At 42.7% G+C, this 20,433-nt stretch overlaps 1 protein-coding gene across 1 annotated transcript in view; it reads right to left on the bottom strand.

The window, feature by feature from the left end:
- Positions 1-20,433, bottom strand: part of LOC149222677 (glycerophosphodiester phosphodiesterase GDPDL6-like) — a 378,163-nt gene that overhangs the window by 317,306 nt on the left and 40,424 nt on the right. The window contains exon 2 of the mRNA XM_089385570.1: positions 10,919-11,215. Coding sequence (XP_089241696.1) covers positions 10,919-11,215 — 297 coding nt within the window. The remainder of the gene's footprint in view (positions 1-10,918; positions 11,216-20,433) is intronic.

The following is a 20,433-nucleotide window of genomic DNA, read 5'->3' as shown; positions in this document are numbered from 1 at the left end:
TCCCTCACACATGTGAAGCCAGAAGCTGCTGAAACTGAAGTTGCAACTGCAAAAGTAAAGTTTGACCTGCATGGACCAGAAGATCTCCTCATTTGAACTGCACTATAGGTTCATTTGAACCTCCTCTGAAAGCCGCAACTTTTGGTGGTGGAATCAAGTCAATCCGACAGACGATTTGCAAGATATCGACTGCCCTAGTTTGAAGGAAGCTGTTGAAACTGAAGTTGCAACTACAGAAGTGAAGTTTGACCTGCGTGGACTAGAAGATCTCCTCATCTGAACTGCGTTGTAGGTTCATCTGAACCTCCTCTGGAAGCCACCACTTTTGGTGGTGGAATCAAGCCAATCCAACAGTCCGTTTGTGAGATATCGTCTGCCCTAGTTTGATGATGAAGCCGCTAATGCTGATGCTACTGATCTAGGGTTTTCTACTGCTGATATAAATCAGATTTATTGTACTATTTCTCTCTGTTGAATTATTGAAGATAAAAAGAAGATTTGATCAAAGGGTTTCCCCACACATTGTGGGGTTTGTCCCTAGCTAGCCAGCACATCTTGTGTCTCTTGTCTTGGCTTGTTTTCTGTCGATCGTTTAATGTTCTATCTGCACTTTACTTTATGTACATGTGATTGCTAATCTGTGGAATATAATAAGAAAAAGAAGTAAATTGTTATAAGCATAGAACATACCATAACATTTCTCGGAGCAAAAAGAAATTTTAGTAGATAGTAGATTTACTTGTCTTTTCTAGTTTCTAGTACTTTTTATAACTATTGACTCTTTGAAATTTATTATGGTATTTTTTGTAAGCAATATATGACAATTTAAGTTTGAAGTTTAATGTTGGCAATTATAACTCATTGGTAATGAACTATGAATATGATGCTTCATTAAACATTTTATTTCATGTTTGATCTTCTTTGTTATAGTTTGGTAATGGTTACAAGTACAATTTTAGTGATGACAAATGTTATATATTGAATTTTGAAACTTTAAAGTTGATGAGAATCAAGATGTTGTGGACCTGTGGTTGATGAAGATTGTAACTACTAGATGATTGATGTTATATGGTTTAATCCATGTTTTTATGTTTTTAAGAACTAATTCATCATTCTAAATTCTTTTGTTGACATATATGCATCAAAATATATAAAAATATATATTATATAAAAAAACGCTCCTAACCCGGAAGCTTCTAAAAATCGTCACTCATGCTCCCGCTTCCAAGCAGCCTTGGAGTAAATATCAAGCATGTTTTACTATCTTATATGCTACTAGGGTCCGATTGATTATTAGAGAATCCATCCTATGCATGTTCAATATTCTGGGATGCTTGTGTATTGCAGAAACTACACCTCATTAGGGTTATGACACATCCACGTGGGGATTGTTGTCCAATAGTTCAAGTGAGCTCTGGGAACTGAAAGATTGGTATCATACCTTTACTAGGGTTACATCCTACAGGACATTTCATGTGCAAACAGTGTCCAGCAATGCTGGGAACTTCGGTTATAGATGGCTGACTATACCTGTCAGAGGAATAGGGAGAAGCTTGAAGGAGTTTCACTGGGTCCACGAACTGTTTAAAGGAGCAGCTTCCGAGGAATGTAAATTCTGTTGTTTTTATGTTGTCATTGATTTTAGTATTGTAGGGTTAAGAGGCAGTGTTGGAGAATAACCATCCAATACATAAATGTAACTGCTAATATTTACGGATCGGCTTTCGAGTGTAGACAGCTCATGTACAGGTACTGTCGAGAATATCTTAGATGTAGGTTGAACAGCAATTATAGGGTAGCTTGTTAGTTTAGATTCTAGAATTGAAGTCTTCCAGTAGGACTCTACTACTGTGTACGTGTATAAATAAAAGTATCTGTGAAGAAAGATTGGTGGGGTGCTTGTGCATATCTCTTGCTCGTGCATTGCTGCAATTTCGATTTATTCATCTATGTCTGAACTCTATTTTTGGTCTGTACTTGTACACTGATCTGTCAATGAAATTTCTGCTAAGGCTACTGAATTATTGCACATGTACAAGAGTGAATCGATATGCATGTGTATGTATAAATGAGTTTCATATTTCATTCAATGTAATATTCCTAATTAGCCATGGCTAATTGGAATATTCGATTTTGTTCAATTTTGCCTTCTATAGTTATTTATAAATAAAAAGGGGACATAACTCACTTTTAGAATAAAGTCACTCCCTAGTAGCACAACGTTGTGACTAAAGCGGAGCCAAGGGGGCCAAGGACCACGTAGAGATGGGGGCAGACACTTGGAGGGACTGCGTAGAGGGAAAAGAACACGTGGCAAGAGAGCGACTATGTTGGAGGAGGTCGGCCTTGGGATTGAGGGAGGCCAACGCTATAAAGGAGAGAGGAGCCTCCTCATTTTGGCATTCGATTATGTGCATTTGAGCTAGTCACTTCGACTTAAAGCACGCTGGCTATTTAGCCTGTCTGCAGCACTGTTTAGTGCATCGAGTGTCTCCGTTCGGAGATCTCACCCTTAGCCCCGGGGGACTTCGAGTGCCTGCTCGGGCAAGGTAGTTTTCAGTAGTCTTTTGCAGGAGGATTGTTATTTGGAGTTGAGGTGGAGCTGAGCAGTTTATGACTGTGCAGTCTTGAGAGAGGGACGCAGTTACTTTTGGCAGGAGTTCCGGATTGGGGTTTTGAGGAGGATTTGAGCTAGGAGATTGAGCAAGGGATCAACTCTTGCATATTGGAGGATTTTGGCCGAGTTTCGGACTGAGTTTTGGAGGATTCTATTCAGTGGCAGCGCAGAGCCTTGAGGGACAGCGTAGATCCCCAAGGGGCCGATTTTCGGGGGTCGGCTATTCCAGAAAAGCTTTCTGGGTTTTGCTGGGTTTCTTGAGTAGAGTCTAATTCCAAAGTTTCAACATTTTCTGAGGAGAGGAACAACCCCAAATCCTCATTTGATTTCCAGCAGTAGCAGAAGCACGGCAGTTTCCTAGCAACTTGGACGCAATTCAGAGAGAGGTCATTCCTTTATTGTTCTGAGTGTATTTCTTCACTTGCCTTGTGCAAGTCGAGGTGCCATATTTCTGATCACCTCCTGTACTCATTCCATTACTCAGTATAATAAAATGGCTTAGCATTTCTCTTTGCATTTCTTGAGTATCTGCTTATATTTCATGTTTACATTATTATATGTTGCACCACTGTTATTTTTATCACATTGAGTTTCCCGGTTGCTATTTCATTTGTACGTATTTGGTTAGAGTTTGCTTGGGTTTCGGGGATATCCCGGAATTGGGATATTACAGTGGTATCAGCGCATAGATCTGGCTCAACCTGTGGAGCTAGCAATCTATGACACTGGGGGAAAATCCCTACATCTGTTACAGAGGTAGGAGATACAGAGACATTGGGCGTAGGTTGGAAAACACCTACGGAGAGGGAGACTGTGTTCCGGTGGTGGACGCAGAACAGGAGGAGCCTGTGGTGGACGCAGAACAGAAGGAGCCTATGGTGGACGCAGAGCAGGAGGATCTGATGGCAGATGAGGACGGGAAGAGATTTGCGGACATGCTCCTCAAATCAATGCAAGATCTGTCAAGGCAGATCGAGGTGATAGGGCAGAGATTCATGGCAATGGAGGCTAGACAGCGTGAGAACCCACAGGTTTTCCAAGTTGGTGAGGGATCGGGTACATCCCACCATTTTCCTGAGCAGGGTGCCACTCAGCGTGACACTACTCAGCAGATGACCTCACATGCCCCTACACGCTCTACCATGCCCACTTTCCTACGAGCAGACACGGGGGCTGGAGCCCAGCAGGAGGCAAAGCCCGGTCACATGGGCAATTGTTTTGCAGAGTACCAGGCCTATGGGCAGGAGTTCAGAGACGCTCTCTCATTCAGAGACTTTGTTCAGCTCCAGCGGGATAGTAGACCCCGCGACCATCACAGAGGACACCAGCATTATCACGACGGAGACACCCACCGCACAGCTAGTAGATTGCACTTGCCTACGTTTGATGGTTCATCAAACAGTTCGGCAAGGTCTTGGGTGGAGAAGCTAGACATCTATTTCTAGCTTAACCAGATGTCGAAGGCAGAGGCCATCAAGGTGGCGACATTGCATTTGGATGGTGAGGCCCAGGACTGGTGGTTCCATGGGTTGGTTACACTCGGACACTCCACAATGACGACATATGCCGAGTTCACCAGGAGATTGATGGAGAGGTTTGACCGGAGGGATCCAGAACAACACTTTGTTGAGCTGACGAGGCTCAAATAGACTAGGAGCCCAGAGAACTACATTGCAGACTTCTTGAGGGTTTCAGTGATGGTGCCAGATCTATCCGCGGCACGGAGGATCTACATGTATGTTGAGCGGTTAGTAGAGCCACTTCGGGGTCTAGTCAGATCCACTAGACCAGCCACACTCCAGGATGCTATCAGCAGGACCCTGCACTTACAGGATGCCTTACCCAGGACCCGGACACCTTACCCCCAGAGACAGGCTTTCCAGCCTAAGGGGAAGGATGTGAGGATTCTGCCTCCAAAGGGGAATCCAAGACGTGCACAGATTGATGATGATACCAAGAGGGATTTGAAGAAGAAGCGGTTGTGCTTTACCTGTCAGGAGCCGTGGGCACCGGGACATAGATGTGTTGTTGGCAAAGCACATTTTATTGAGGTCTTCTCCGAGAGCAGTAGGGAAGAGGATGAGGAGGATGATGTGGAGGTAGGAGATAGTCATGTAGCGCAGGATCCTTTGCCACCTACACCACCAACAGCAGGTGGTGCAGCTTTTGCACCTACCGGAGGGGCCCTTGCAGCATTGCAAGGAGTTCCCAAGTATTTGACGCTGCGCGTATGAGGGACAGTACGTGGCTAGCGAGTGTCAGTTTTGGTTGACAGTCGGGCAACCCACAACTTCATCGATGCACAGATGGTTGAGCGGGGAGGTATACAGACAGAGAGTTTCGATGGATTTTCAGTTTTAGTCCCAGGAGATCAGACCATGGTGTGTGCTCGTTATGTATCAGAGTTATCCGTGACGATGGGCACCTACACACTGACTGACCACTTTTTCGTGGTCGATATTCCGGACACCAACATGATACTGGGTGTTCAGTGGCTCATCACTCTAGGGAAGGTCACAACAGATTGGAAGACCCTAGAGATGGAGTGGGATGATGAGAAGACAGGGAGGCATGAGATGATACAGGGACAACACACATATCTGCCCCAGACTATTTCAGCTCATCGGATGGAGGCAGTCTTCCGGAAGGGAGACATAGAGTGGGCAGTGGAACTATGTGCATCAGAGGCAGGGACTATAGGGCAGACAATGCACCCAGAGATACAGTCCATCCTTGACCGGTGTGCCACAGTGTTTGGGGAGATTCCGCTAGGACAGCCACCGGACCAGGGGTTTGAGCACACCATTGAGCTTGAGCAAGGCATACAGGCAGTGATTACTACCCCCTATAGGCATCCCAAGGCCTATCGGGATGAAATTGAGCGGGCCATTCAGGAGTTGCTAGCTCTTGGGCACATTCAGCCGAGCACGAGTCCTTTTGCTTCTTCCGTGGTGTTGGTGAAGAAGAAGGACGGCACATTGAGGATGTGCATTGACTACAGGGCCCTGAACAAGAAGACACTAAAGAACAGATACCCCATACCCAAGATCGATGAGTTGATGGATGAATTGAGAGGAGCACGGTTTTTCTCAAAGATTGATTTGAGATCTGGGTACCATCAGATTCGCGTGAGGGAACAGGACATTCCCAAGACCGCCTTCAGGTGTCACTATGGGCACTTTGAGTTTTTGGTGATGCCCTTCGGGCTAACCAACGCCCCAGCTACATTCCAGTCTTGCATGAATCACATCTTCCGCAGTCACTTAAGGAAGTTTGTGTTGGTCTTCTTTGATGATATCCTCATTTACAGCAGGACTTGGGAGGAGCATCTCCAGCACATTGAGACAATATTGCGCATCTTGGAGGAGCATTAGTTCTATGCCAAGCTCTCCAAGTATGAGTTTGGGTTGACGGAGATGTTATACTTAGGACACATCATAGGGGTGGACGGAGTAAGGATCCACGAGGAGAAGATCAGGGCCATCAGAGAATGGCCGGAGCCGAGGAATGTGACAGAACTCCGAGGGTTCATTGGCATTTGTACTTACTACCGGAAGTTCATCAAGAGTTTCTCACAGCTTGTTGCACCCCTAACAGATCTAACGAGGAAGGGGGCATTCAATTGGTCGGATACAGCGCAGCGAGCCTTTGACAAGCTCAAGGAGGTTATGGGCAATTGCCCAGTGCTTGCATTGCTATATTTTACGCAGCCATTTGTTTTGGAGTGTGATGTGTCAGGAGAGGGGATCGGGGCAGTGTTGATGCAGGGAGGTCACCCTATAGCCTTTGAGAGCCGGAAGCTCCTTCCACACGAGAGGTTGTATTCTATATACGACAAGGAGATGATAGCCATCATGCATGCATTGGCCAAGTTCCGACAGTATTTAGTGGGTAATAGGTTCAGGGTGAGGACTAATCACAACAGCCTGAGGTTCTTTTTGGAGCAGAAGCAGCGACTAGAGAGGCAGCAGAAGTGGATCAGTAAGATCCAAGCGTATGACTTTGACATTGAGTATGTCAAGGGTAAGAACAACGTGGTAGCAGATGCCCTTTCACGTAGACCAGCCACGTTGTCTCTTATGAGCTTGGACGCAGACTGGAGGGCTCGACTCTTAGTAGAGTACTCCAAGGACAGATTTGCATGTGAGGTTCTGGATGGGCAGGTGGTAGATGACAGGTACAGGGTGGTCGATGAGATCATCTACTACAGGGACCGGATCTTCTTGACTGAGGGATCTCAGCTCAAGAAGAAGATACTTCAGGCATCACATGATTCACCATTGGCCGGTCATCAGGGGTTTACCAAAACCTACAGGGCCATTAGAGAGAGGTTCTCATGGAAGGGCCTCAAGGAAGACGTACTCCAGCATGTCCGGGAGTGAGATATTTGTCAGAGGAACAAGGGGGAGATGAGCCATCCCGCAGGATTATTGCAGCCTCTTCCCATTCTGGAGGGGAAATGGGAGTGTATTTCGATGGACTTCATCACAGGGTTGCCCATGGTACAGGGCAAGGATTGCATCTTTGTCGTCGTTGATCGACTGACAAAGTACGCACATTTTTTCGCCATATCCGCACACTACACAGCAGCGCAGGTGGCCGAGCTGTTCTTCAGAGAGGTCTTCAGGCTACATGGTCTTCCCAAGACCATCACTAGTGACAGGGACAGTCGTTTCATGGGCGGATTTTGGCAGGAGCTTTTCCGATTAGTGGGGATGGAGTTGACACCGAGTACCAGTTATCACCCACAGACGGACGGGCAGACAGAGATAGTTAACAAGTGGCTGGAGGGCTACTTGCGTAACTATGTCAGTGGGTAGCAGCGAGCATGGCTGAAGTGGCTGCATCTGGGGGAGTACTGCTACAACACTACACATCACATGTCCATTGGTATGTCACCACTCTATGCTTTGTATGGATATCATCCCTTATCCTTTGCTGACGTGATGTTTGGTGCTAGCAAGGCTCCGAGAGCCAAAATTTGGATGCAAGAGAATCAGGATATTTTCCGAGCTCTCAAGGATAATATGGCTACAGCACAGAACCAGCAGAAGTTGTATACTGACAGGGGTCGGGTGGAGAGGCAGTTTGAGGTAGGGGACTTGGTCTACCTACGATTACAGCCATACCGACAGTCATCACTGAAGCAGAAGGAGGTTGAGAAGCTCAAGCCCCGCTTTTATGGGCCATACAGGGTGATACGCAGGATTGGACAGGTTGCGTATGAGTTGGAGCCTTGGTTTTAAGAAATGGCCGTTTCGAAACCGAAACGGTCGGGTTGATCCGAGCCGTTACCTTTTTCATTGACCCAGCCTTTGGAACGGTTCGACTGGCCTAGTCATGGCTGACTCGGCCAACTCGGCCGTTTCCATTATGACTCGGCCGAGTCACAAAAAAACGCCCAGCATCACGTCAAACTGCGATTTAATAAGATTTTAATGGATTTTTAAAGTGTTTTTTGGTTGGTTTGGACTCCAAGCAGTTATATGAATTTGCTAAATGATTTTTGGGGTGCATTTCCCCCTCCCAAACCCTATTTAACACACCCAAGTGCTCTCATTCACTCACAGCGATCTTATGCATTTGAGTGAGAGTCTTCTTTGAGAGTTAGTGAGCAGTTCTTGAGCTTGTCTTGGAGCAGCAGTGAGAAGTCTTGGAGGAGCATTGTAGCTAGAGTGAGGAGCCTTTTGGGCAGCCATTTGGAGCAGCATTGAGGAGCTGATTCTTGGAGCAAGCTTGAGGAGGCAGTTTGTGCCTGGAGGTATTTTTTTTCACCTCTATAAATCTGTTTTTGCTTAGTAAATTTTAGGTGCATATCTAGAAAGCTTAGAGAGTGTTTTTTGTCAAATAAATGAACATTGGATCAAGGTTTTTTTTTTTTTTTTTTTTCATTTTCAGATTGTTTGCTTTCATTTCCTAGTCAAAAAATGGCACCTAGAGCAAGAGATCCTGCTTGGGCATATGTTGAAATGGTTGATAGTCAAATGCACTGCAAATTTTGCCATAGGAAAATTAAGGAAGGTCCTGGGGGCATTAATAGGCTTAAACAACACTTGGCAGGGATTAGAGGCCAAATTACCCCATGTACCTCACCAGAAATTGGGGAGATTAGGAAGAATTTGTTGGCCAGCTTTGAGAAATTTAAAGAAGATAAGGCTAGGCAAAGAGACATACAGGCTGAAATTGGGAGGAAGAGGGAGATACAAAAAATGATGGCTGCCAACCCCCATTATGATTTTGAGGGTTCTTCCTCTATCCCTCAAACTGATACATCCAACCCTTTCCGATATGTTCCTCCCTCTTTTGGTTATGTTCAAGATAAGGGAAAGGGTAGAATGAAAAAGGGTGATGTGACTATCAAAAGTTATTTCACTCCCTCCTCTCCATCAGATGCACATGGTCCTGAAGTTAGTAAAACTCAAATGCAGCCCACTTTAGATGACCATTGGAAGAAAGAATTGAGGGAGACTGCTTGTGAGTACATAGCTAGATGGTGGTATGATGTTGATATACCCTTTAATGCTGCTCGTTCACCATATTACGAGCCTATGTTTGATGCCATACATGCTGCTGGAAAAGGCTTCAAAGGCCCTACTATGCATGAGCTAAGGGGGTTTCGTTTGCAGAAAGAAATTCAATCCATTAATGAGTATTTGCAAGAGTTCAGGGACTCATGGGCAAGAACAGGGTGTACCATCATGTCAGATGGATGGACTAATCAAAGAAACCGTACCATCATAAACTTTCTTGTCTTCTGCCCACAGGGAACCATGTTTCTAAAATCAGTTGATGCATCTGATAAGGTAAAAGATGGCCACTTGTTGTTTCAACTATTGGATCAGGTTGTTGAGGAGGTGGGGGTGGCTAATGTTGTTCAAATCATCACAGATAATGCCTCTAACTATGTTCTTGCTGATAAACTGTTAGAGGAAAAACACAAGACCATCTTTTGGACCCCATGCGCTGCACATTGCATAGGCCTCATGCTTGAGGATATTGGAAAATTAGATTGGGTCAAAAACACTATAGATCATGCCAAAAGAATAACAAAATTTATCTACAATCATACATTGGTTTTGAGCCTCATGAGGAAACACACTGGGGGCAAGGATATTATTAGGCCTGCCATCACTAGATTTGCTACACATTTTTTGACATTGCAATCTATGCTTTCCCAACATAGAAACTTGCAAAAGATGTTTTCCAGTGATGAATGGAATCAAAGCAATTGGTCTAACAAACCAGAAGGCAGAGAATTGAAAAGGAAAGTCCATGAAGAAACTTTTTAGAGAAAGGCAGCAGAGATTGTGAAGTTTGCTGAGCCACTAGTTAAGGTGTTGCAGTTGGTGGATGGGGAAAGGTTGGCTATGGGCTTCATTTATGAGGCTATGGATCAAGCAAAGGAGCAAATAAAGACGGTATACAAGGATAGAGTGGCAAAGTATGGGCCCATTTGGGCAATCATTGATGAAAGATGGGAGATTGAGCAAGGGATCAGCGCTTGCGTATTGGAGGATTTTGGCCGAGTTTTGGGCTGAGTTTTGGAGGATTCTATTCAGTGGTAGCGCAGAGCCTTGAAGGATAGCCTAGATCCCCAAGGGGGCGATTTTCGGGAGTCGGCTATTCCAAAAAAGCTTTCTGGGTTTTTTTGGGTTTCTTGAGTAGACTCTGATTCCAGAGTTTTAGCATTTTCTGAGGAGGGGAATAGCCCCAAATCCTCATTTGATTTACAGCAGTAGCAGCAGCACGACAGTTTCCTAGCAGCTTGGACGCAGTTCAGAGAGAGGCTATTCCTTTACTGTTCTGAGTGTATTTCTTCACTTGCCTTGTGCAAGTCGAGGTGCCATCTTTCTGATCACCTCCTGTACTCATTCCATTACTCAGTATAATAAAATGGCTTAGCATTTCTCTCTGCATTTCTTGAGTATCTACTTATATTTCATGTTTACATTATTATATGCTGCACCACTGTTATTTTTATCACGTTGAGCTTCCCGGTTGCTATTTGTATGTATTTGGTTAGAGTTTGCTTGGGTTTGGGGGATATCCCGGAATTGGGATATTACATTCAATGTTTAATTTGTTTTTTTACAATCTTAGCCACTAGGTGAGTTTTCTGCACACAACACAATAAATCCACGTTAGGGATCAACCCTTAAACATGAATTCCTGAATAATATAATCCAATCCCATGTTTCTCACTATTTACATCCAAATTGCAATAAAATATCATAGGAGAAATCATGACTATTTACTTGTATTAAAACAACCAAACTATAAAAAGAGATTTAGCTTTCATACCAGAAACGTTACTCAAGATTTGTTCAAACGTAAAGTCAACAGAAAACCATCCCGTAATATTTTTGCCATTGACAATATAGCTGTTTTTTTGGTTCTTGAAAAGTTCTGCAATATCTGTACTGTTGTCCAACCTTAGGTCTGTCCGGCATATGCCTTTACCATCTTTCGTTAATTGTACATCACAAAACAGTACAACTGTTGGCAAGCTGTTGTTCATTGCCACTTCGTATGCATTAGTCGTATGATCCGGGAAAAGCCCTGATAGCCCACCCCGAGCTATGACCAAAGGCATATTACCTGCACAGTTCAAAAATTGTGTTATTTTATAAATTCTATCTAATAACATTTATCCTACCCCCAACAAATATTGATTATTCAATTGTGGTAACCATCAGCTCCAAATCACTAGAAAGGATCAGCACAAATAACAACACAATCAAAATTTCAAAACATGCATTAGAAACAGTGTCGCTGCTCACAAATGTTCCAATAAGAGAACTGAGAAAGACTAGAAAAAGTAAACATAAATCGAAAGCTATAGATTAACAAATACTCCAGAACATTAAAAATATCAAATGTCAGAAAGAACTATATATAGTCTGGAATATAAGTGGAAAAATAGTAAATACTATTTGAAGAACTCAAAAGATACCTGCATGATAATGTTCTCATAATTGACACCATTATAATGTTCTCATAGTCATAATTGACACCATTATCCGCTTTAAATGCTTATTTTCACAAAATGAATACTATGGCAGTAATCATATTATTAAACCAGCGCAAGAATCACTGGACAATGACAGCAAAAATCTTAAAGGTTTGAAAGAGTTTTAACTCAGAGAAGTTTATCGAGAATTTAGACCTGGAAGGCAAAAGAAAAGCACTAGAAAGCTATCCAACTGATATGTAATAAATAAGAGATGTAACAAAGACAAGTAAAACTAAAACAACATAAATTCAAAGACATACTAATAAATATTCCACAACTCTAAAAAGTTTTAATTGTCTCAAAATACAATAAATAGTCTATAATAGAAGTGGAAACACAGAAAATATTGCCTTAAGAACTCAACAGATACCAGCACGATAATTTTCTCATAATGGATGACATTGTCCCGATTAAATACTTTTTTCGAAAAACAGAATACAATGTCAGCGATATTCTTATTGAACCAGGGCAAAAATCAGTGGACCATGACAGCAATAATCTTGAATTTTCGAAAGAGATTTAAATATCAGAACTTTATAGGGAATCTAAAGTTCTAAACAGGGATGCCAAAAGAAAAGTAATATAAAGCTATCCACCTGATATAAAATAATTTTAGGCATGGAAGAGAACTTTGCAGAATGATTCAATTTACAACCTGTTACAATGAATCTAGCACGCCCATATGCTGTGAAGTCCCAAGCATCAAGGAGTTAGTCTAGTGCAACTGAAGAAGGCTACCCACTGTCAGCACAGTAGTTCTTCCTCTTACTTTTGGTTGGCTCTTCTTCAACTCAAGGGAAGCTTCCCTAAAGATAGGATTTGCTAAGGCTATAGAGTGGAAGGTCAAGGTGATTTACCGAAGAGTAAGCCTAAGCAAAAAAAGTTCTAGCATAGATGGATAAGTGAATCATGTGAGAACGAAAGATGAAAGTGGAAAACCGCAGGACCAAGTATCTATTCAAACCTTGGGCAAATGGAGGCAAGGAAGTATCAATCAAAGATTGCAAATGCATATAATTAAGGTTACTATGCATGCCACAAATCAGCCTTAACTTGCTTAAAACTATTGCAGAAAATTATATGCCGACAATGTTCATGAGGATGATGCATTATATTTTGTGGCTGTCCATAAATATTTTTGTGGTCATTTATTCAGACAACAATGTCATCTTCAGCAGAACATGGGAAGAGCATATGAAGCATAATCAATAAGTGTTAGGCACCCTGCAGCAACACAAGCTATATGCCAACCTCAAGATATACTCATTCAACATGCAGAGGATTCAATATCTTGAGTACGTCATAGATGAGAACAATGTTCATGTGGACCCAATCAAGGTGCAAGTGATCTGTGACTGATCAACCTCAACGACACTATTGCTATATGCCAACTTTTACTGCAAGTTCATTTTTTTTATCACATATTGCTTGGCCCCTAAGCCAGCGGACCAAGGGTGGAGCCAAGGCTATGTCTGTTTGGGTCCAAGCACAATAGAAAATATTTAAGCAATTGAATCATCACCTCTACTTGAATCTAGTCATCATTTTGCCCAATCTACAACAATCACTTGAAATTGAGACAGAGGCCTCTGAGTATGCCATAGACACATTACACACTCAACATGAACGTTCAATGGCCTATCACAACAAGACACTCTCAAACACAATTTGCAAATACTCCACCTATGACAAGGAGCTTTACTCCATTGCCAAATCTTGTCAGTAGTGGAAGCATCATATCCCATGAAACAATCATCCACCCCAACGAAATGCCCCTACAATTTATGAAAACTCAAGGCAAGTTGTAGAATTACCTCCATTAATTAAAAATGGTCCATCTACCTTCAATATTTCCACCTGAACATCAAGTACAATGAGTGCAGTGTGAAAATTCTAAACTGGAATCCTATTGCAACAACTGGAAATTATTCTCCTAATTGTTAATTTAATTTAACAATTTATTTACTGTTTGCTACAGTAAATATCGAATAAATCACACTGCAATCTACACAAATAAAACTGCAGAAGAATAAACGCTGGAAGAAATACTAGCACACACACATAAAAATATCACAATTATTTTTGGACAAAAGTCCCCAAAAAAACCTAACTTGGGAAAACCGATGCAGCAGCTGAGGGTTTTATTATTATGCAGCAATGAAATAATCCAAGTACAACTAGATGCCGAAACTAGCAATCCTACAGAGAAATACTGGCAAAAAATCTGGAGAGGAATTTTCCTCACCCCATAGGCAATCTCCCGGCGCAACTTACCTTCAGAATTTCAGCCCTCTAAGCCTCTGCATCAGCCTCTGCGTAGCTAGCTGGACGTCTAGCCTCGGACTGGACTCTGATGAAGTCGTTATGCCTTCTGTTGACCAGAAAGACACTTCTCCGACACTTTGGGACTCCTTCCCAACCAATGGAACTGAAAACGTCAATCTCTCCCAGCAAATCGACTTTGCCTATAAAGGCTACTGCACTACCCCAACGTCAACCTCTTTGCAGCTCTTTTGTCTCTCTGCAAATGCACTCACCAAATCTAGAAACCTTCCTCTAGCTTCACTGTCTTTGCCCCTTTCATAGTTTCCATCCCTAGCTCTCTCTACAACAACTAACTGGTGCTACTCTAGAAATCGATCTGCTCAGAAATCGAACCTCTCAAGTGTGCTCTCCATCACCACATTGACCTCCTCTTATAATCCTCTGTTGGAGCACCAACGATCAAGATTAAAACTTAATCAATGGCTAGGATCATGTTCGGATCGATCCATGTGAGTTTCTAGATGATTCTCGCCTTGAATTAATTAATACTGATTAATTAGCCATATTCCCTAAGTTTAGACTTAGGAAATATTTAAAAATTGGTTAATAATCTAATTAAGTCATTTCTAGGCGGAATTTCCAGAAACAATTTCTGGGTTTTGGAAATCTCATGTATTTTAGCCTCTCCACAAAATTTCAAGGCTAGAACACATCTAATGCTACAAAAACTAACTTGCAACACCAACTGAGTTGCATGTTACATCAACCAACCTCTAATTGTGGCAATGACCAAAATCCTCAACTCTTGTGGATACAAGACTTCAACGTGGCCCTAGTTGTATGGCCCTAACTTCACTACTACATATCAAACACTAATTGCAGTTAAACAAGTTTCAAATTTTCACATCCAAGATGGATTTCGATGCCACCTAGGACTCTATGTCCCTTCAAGTGAGCATGAGAAGATGAATTGGGAGGAACACTACAATTAAGTGTGCTACCCATCAATTTTCATGAGGCCTATATTAGTGAATATTTTCACTAACCTTTCTATTTTAATCACAAGGAGCTTTGGATGGCTAGGACTTGTTGGTCTTACTTTGTTTCCTTAAATCATTGATGACATGGATAATGATTTGCTAGAAGCTTTGATGGTGTCTTGCTAGGTATGCTTGCTTATCATAGAGATATAGCATTTCACTTGATCATTTAATGTTCTATTTTCCATTCATTGCTTGGTGATTGGATATCAAGAGACATGGATACCTTATTGGAATGCCCTAGCACCTTTGGGCTAAGTACTTATGGAATTGCCATCTCTATTTGGTTACCTTCATCGTGGCATTGAGCGCTTGGCATGCACTCACCTTTTTACATATGCTTTGATACTTCGATGTATGGGTGTGAATATAATTAAAGCTCCTTTTCTCCAATGCCCTAGCTCTTGTTGAAGACTTTCACACATGGATAGGTTACTTGTGATATTGAAAATAGTTCTATTTAGAATGCTCCTCTTCCTTGGCTCACATTTGGAGACATATGCATACTTATCATCACCTTTTGCATAGCTTGATGAGATTATCCTTATCCTTGATGAATTGGTTGGAGTCTTGGAGATTTGGCATACAGTTCATGTCATATTTGACTTACTATTCCCTGGATCTACCACCTTATTCATCTCCTCATTCTTTAATTGGTCGATATGTACCACTTTGGGGATTATTTTGCACACATGTTGAGGAATATTGTTGGATTGAAAGGGGATAATCCCTTCTTCCATGTAAACGACTAAGTGTTATTGGCATTCCACATGTTGAGGTCTTCTACCATGGATCTACTTGCTTGATTTGAGGATTATGTTCACATTTGGATCATTTTCTATTGGTCATGGATGGAATGTTTCCTTGGAGATCTTTTTCGTACTATTTTTTGGAGGGTGTTTCACTTGGTTCATACCATAATAATGAGGATATCTAGCTTGAAATATCTAGACACCCACCTTGTAGGAAATCTAGGAGGTTTTATTTTATATTTTGAGAGTGGCCTAGCTTCAGGGGCACTTACCTTTTGATAGAATGCCCAAATATCCAATAGACCAATGCCACTAGTTGCAGAGTGGCCATGATATTCCCAAAATGTGGTCATTATAGAAATTCCAACAAAAATTGGTGTTTACAAAATTTGCCACCAAAAAATTCTTGCTGAATTTTGGATGTTTATTTGAGGAGCACCCCAACCTTTATTGCTTGAGCTCTTTAGTTAATTTGAGAGCCTAATATTGATGTATGTGCATGATATGGAACACCCTAGCTCTAGAGGCCACATGGCACATACTTTTATGCACTATTGATAAGAATTTTCACCTTGGAGAACTTTGTGGAGGTTGTTGCATAACCAACTCCTTTCTATTTTTTGTTGACTTATCTCATGGAATTGGTTATTGAAAGCATTATTATCATCCTAGCATATTTTATTTATTCTTCTTGGAGAAGAAAGTGGATCTCAACAAACATTGCTACATTTAACAATAAGGTTGTTAGATAATTAAGTAACAAGAGATGCTTTTATGGGCCTGTTACCCACCACCATTGGGTGACCCCATAGGAGAATTTTTCTCCTAAATTCATCTTCAATTAGCAGCCCTTGACAGCCACCAGTGTAGTCATTGTCAATACATTGTGCCAATTGATCTCTGCTCCCTGAGCTAGTCATATGTCCCCTCGCCCATTTTTTAAGAGCATATGTTTAAAGGTAGGCCATCCAATCCTAAAGGCATGTCTTTCATTGTGCAATCAAGTGGTTATGCTTGTTTTTCCTTGGGCACTTTTGGGTATGAATTATTGGGTGACTTGGAAGGAGGAAGGGTTTTGAATGTAGTCCTGTTCCCTCACCTTAAATGGGGGGTTAACCCTCAAACCTAGTCCCATGGGATCTCCCCTATTAGCTTATAGCTTTAGGATGGGCACTACCTGGGAAACCCTGATTTTGGTAGCGTGGTCCTGTTGACCACTGGAGTAGCACCTGATGATTATATGAAGACTCCATGCCCAAGGATGATCCAGATGACACTTGTACCATCATATATCATCAGTCAACAGAGTTTTTTAACTCTACTTCTATCTTCTCATCATCTTTCTTGTACCCAAACTCCACACCCTGTGGGGAATTGTAATAGGTGATACTAGTAATGATGAGTTTTTGAGTTTGTAACAGGCCTAGAATGTTGGGACTCGATCAACAAATGAGTACACCTTGGAGTGTTTTTTTATCTAGTTAATTATCCCTTCTTTTTCAGAGGCGGATAATTTTCTGGGTTTTTTCACTCACATTTTACCCCAAAGTCGGGGTGACGGTTTGAAGGTTGAGCCCCTAACACATCTTAGTGTCTAGAGTCAATGTATATTACCATACTAGATCACACAAAAAAATTCGTGGAATTTGGTTAGGTCTAAGTAGTCATTTTTTAATTTTTTAGATTTTCTGCACTGCGGAAATTGCTAATAAAATTGTATTTGTAATGTAATAAGTGATGTCTAGAGAAGTTGTATGGGGTATGAATAATGAAATTTGCACCTCTCACCCTCAACTTTCTATTATGACACACTTTACTGGGTTAAAAATGTGTTTTGAACCCTCAAAACCCATTTTTCCTAGGTTTAGTGGGAAATCTGGCAATTAATTAAGCTAGAAATTAAATAAATGGAGAAAAATAAATATCCACACATGCTAAATGTTGTGGAAATGAGGTGGAAAATTATGGAGTTAAAGTGAAGTCCCAAGGTGATGTGGACTCCTAAAATCAAGGAAAGGACATGTGCTCAAATAAAATCGAATTTCTAGCACTAAAGGAGAAAGTTGCTTACTTGGAAATTCAAAAATGACAAGTACGAGGAGGCAATGGCCAGGGAAAAGTGCATCATTCTTGATGGTGTCAAGGATCATGTGGTGCCACACATTGCCGAGAAGGAGACGGCAAATGAGATGTGGGAGGCCCTGCAGAAATTGTACCAACATACTTCTTTGCAGAGGAGGATGTTACTTGAAAACCAGCTGCGGTCATATCAGATGCAGAAGGGAGAGCAGATAGATGTCTTCCTCGGTGGATTGAAGGAGATTCGTGATTAGCTAACTTCCATAAGGGCCACACCGGATCAAGAACTGATGGTAAGGACCGCATTGAACGCAGGTTCAATGGATTGGGAAGTATTTGTCCATAGCATACTGGGCAGGACGAGCCTTCCAAATTGGGAGGAACTATGAGCGGCTCTTCGTCAATAAGAGATCAGACGGGTGTCCAAGGCGGGGAGTAGCAAAAAAGGGGTCAAAATCAAGAAGGAGGAAGAAGAAGATGCGACTCTCGCATCTGAGGGAAAGCAGGAGAAAAGGAAAAAGAAGGACCTCTCCAAGGTCAAGTGCTTCCATTGTGGAGAACTGGGTCACTGTGCGAGCCAGTGTCCTAGGAAGAAGAACAAGGGAGAGGCTTTCGAGACCAAGGTTGTGTCGACTAAGGCGAAGAAGGAAGTGGAGACTCATGACGATTGTGCCATGAGTGCTCATACACCTCGAGAGAAGAGGTGGGGAGACATTGAGCTATAGTCAGACGGACTAAAGGCGATGAGGGGCAGGATGCTCGAGGTACCCAACCTCTTGGATTACACCTTGCTACGGGAGCCCCGAAGAGGAGTAGCAGGACTGGCGGATGTCGGTAGAGACGGATGCGGATGGAGCGACAGAGGGGGCTACAGTGCAAGATTCCCAGGACAACATGAGGCAGCAGTGCGAGAGGCATAGAGTTGTTGTAGCAGCGCAAAGGTCAGAGAGGGAGCACTTGTCAGTGACAGAGGGAGCTTCAGCATCGGGAGTGTTTCTAGACTGACAGAGATGTTAGAGTTGGAAATCAGTTACTTACTTCTCAGTAACTGAGTTGCAGTGTAGCAGTTAGTAGTGGCAGTGTTATCAGCAGCATGATGAGAGGGGATGCAGTGCAGATGTAGCAGTGGCAGTGGCAGTGGTAGGGCCATGGGCAACAGCATGGATGCAAGGGGAGCTATCATACGGAAGCAATAGTGGCAGTGACAGGCCATGGGTAGCAGTACATGATGCAGCAATGCAGAGGATGTTGGGCAGCAGGCCTAGCATCAGCACAGGGACTGATGCCGGATGATCAGGATGATACTCAGTGAGGAGTATTACTAGAGCACAGTACTCGCTAAGAGGGAGTGTTGATTTGGGGTAGCATCGAATGTGCTCTTGCCACGAAAGTTGGTGGAGAGGTTATAGCACATGAGATCTCCAAGACCCAGAAATGGTTTGGGTAGAATCTGTTTGGGAGATATTAAAATAATTAATATTTTTAATGGAGTCCCTAAGTCTAAACTTAGGGAAAATAAAATATTAATGTGAATTAATATAAAACTGAATTAGAATGGTCCAAAAGTCATGGATCAAGCCAGATTTAATCTTAGTCGTTGATTACGGACTTAATCTCGGCCGTTGAATTGTCAACGAGAAAAGTATAAGAAGAGGCTTGAGGGTCAGTTGGAGAACACACATAGTTGATGAAGAATTCGATTTTCTGGGCAGGGCTTGCTGAGGAAATCGAAGGAGTGATCAGAGTTGCAGCTGAGGGGCAGTGAATATAGTAGCAAAGAGGCAGAGATAGTACCAGGAGCATCAGCGCAGAAGCCGTGAGAGGGTTGACGCAGAGCCAACCAGAGGCCACGCAAAGGCAGCCAGGAACTGCGCAGAGCCAACCAGAGGCCATGCAAAGGCAGCCAGGAACTGCGCAGAGCCTGAGGAGGGCCAGCGTGGGAGACGCAAAGGCTCTAGAGGCTGACGCAAAGCCCCGAGAGGCTGATGCTAGGCTAGAGAGGCTGATGCTGGGCAGAGACGCTGACGCAGACCCTAGAGGCAGGGGAGATTTCGTGGGACAAACTGGGAGCTAAAGAGTTGGATAGGGTGATGCAGTCCCTAGCTGAGTGACGCAGAGCAGTGGAGAAGCTTGGAGTAGCTTTCGCTATCCAACTAAGAGCTGTCATAGTTGTTGTGGGATCGTTCATCCGGTGATTTAGCCAGAATATCTGTCTCTGAGTGAGAGGTACTACTGCCGAGGGCATTCTCTGTTGGGTGAGCCATTTCTGGCACCCAGGTTGTATTCTGAAAACTGCATAATAATAAAACCCTCTGAATAGCTGCACCGGTTTTCCCGCATTGGGTTTTTCCAAGGACATTAGTCCAAAAATAACTGTGTCACTTATGTTCTTCTTTCTTTCAGTTGATGATCTATATGTGTTGATACTGTACTTGTATTTATTTTCAGTATTTACATGGTAAATAACTTGTTAAGTAACTGAACAAGTAGGAAGAAATAAATTAGATAGTACAGGAAGAATTTCTAACGGATAGACTTAGAAATTCCAACACTACAGAAGGGGGGGCAAGGTCCCTGAGGTACCCAAACTCTTGGATCACATCCGGCTACGGGAGCCCTTAAAGACAGTAGCATGATGACAGGTGTCGGGTGGAGCAAGGTGTGATG

Source organism: Pinus tabuliformis, chromosome Q (assembly GCF_031772625.1).
Source record: "Pinus tabuliformis cultivar Carrire ecotype Pingquan chromosome Q, CPIR1, whole genome shotgun sequence".
NCBI lineage: Eukaryota > Viridiplantae > Streptophyta > Pinopsida > Pinales > Pinaceae > Pinus > Pinus tabuliformis.
The sequence above is the reverse complement of the archived record's forward strand: the minus strand, read 5'-3'. Positions and strand labels throughout refer to the sequence as shown.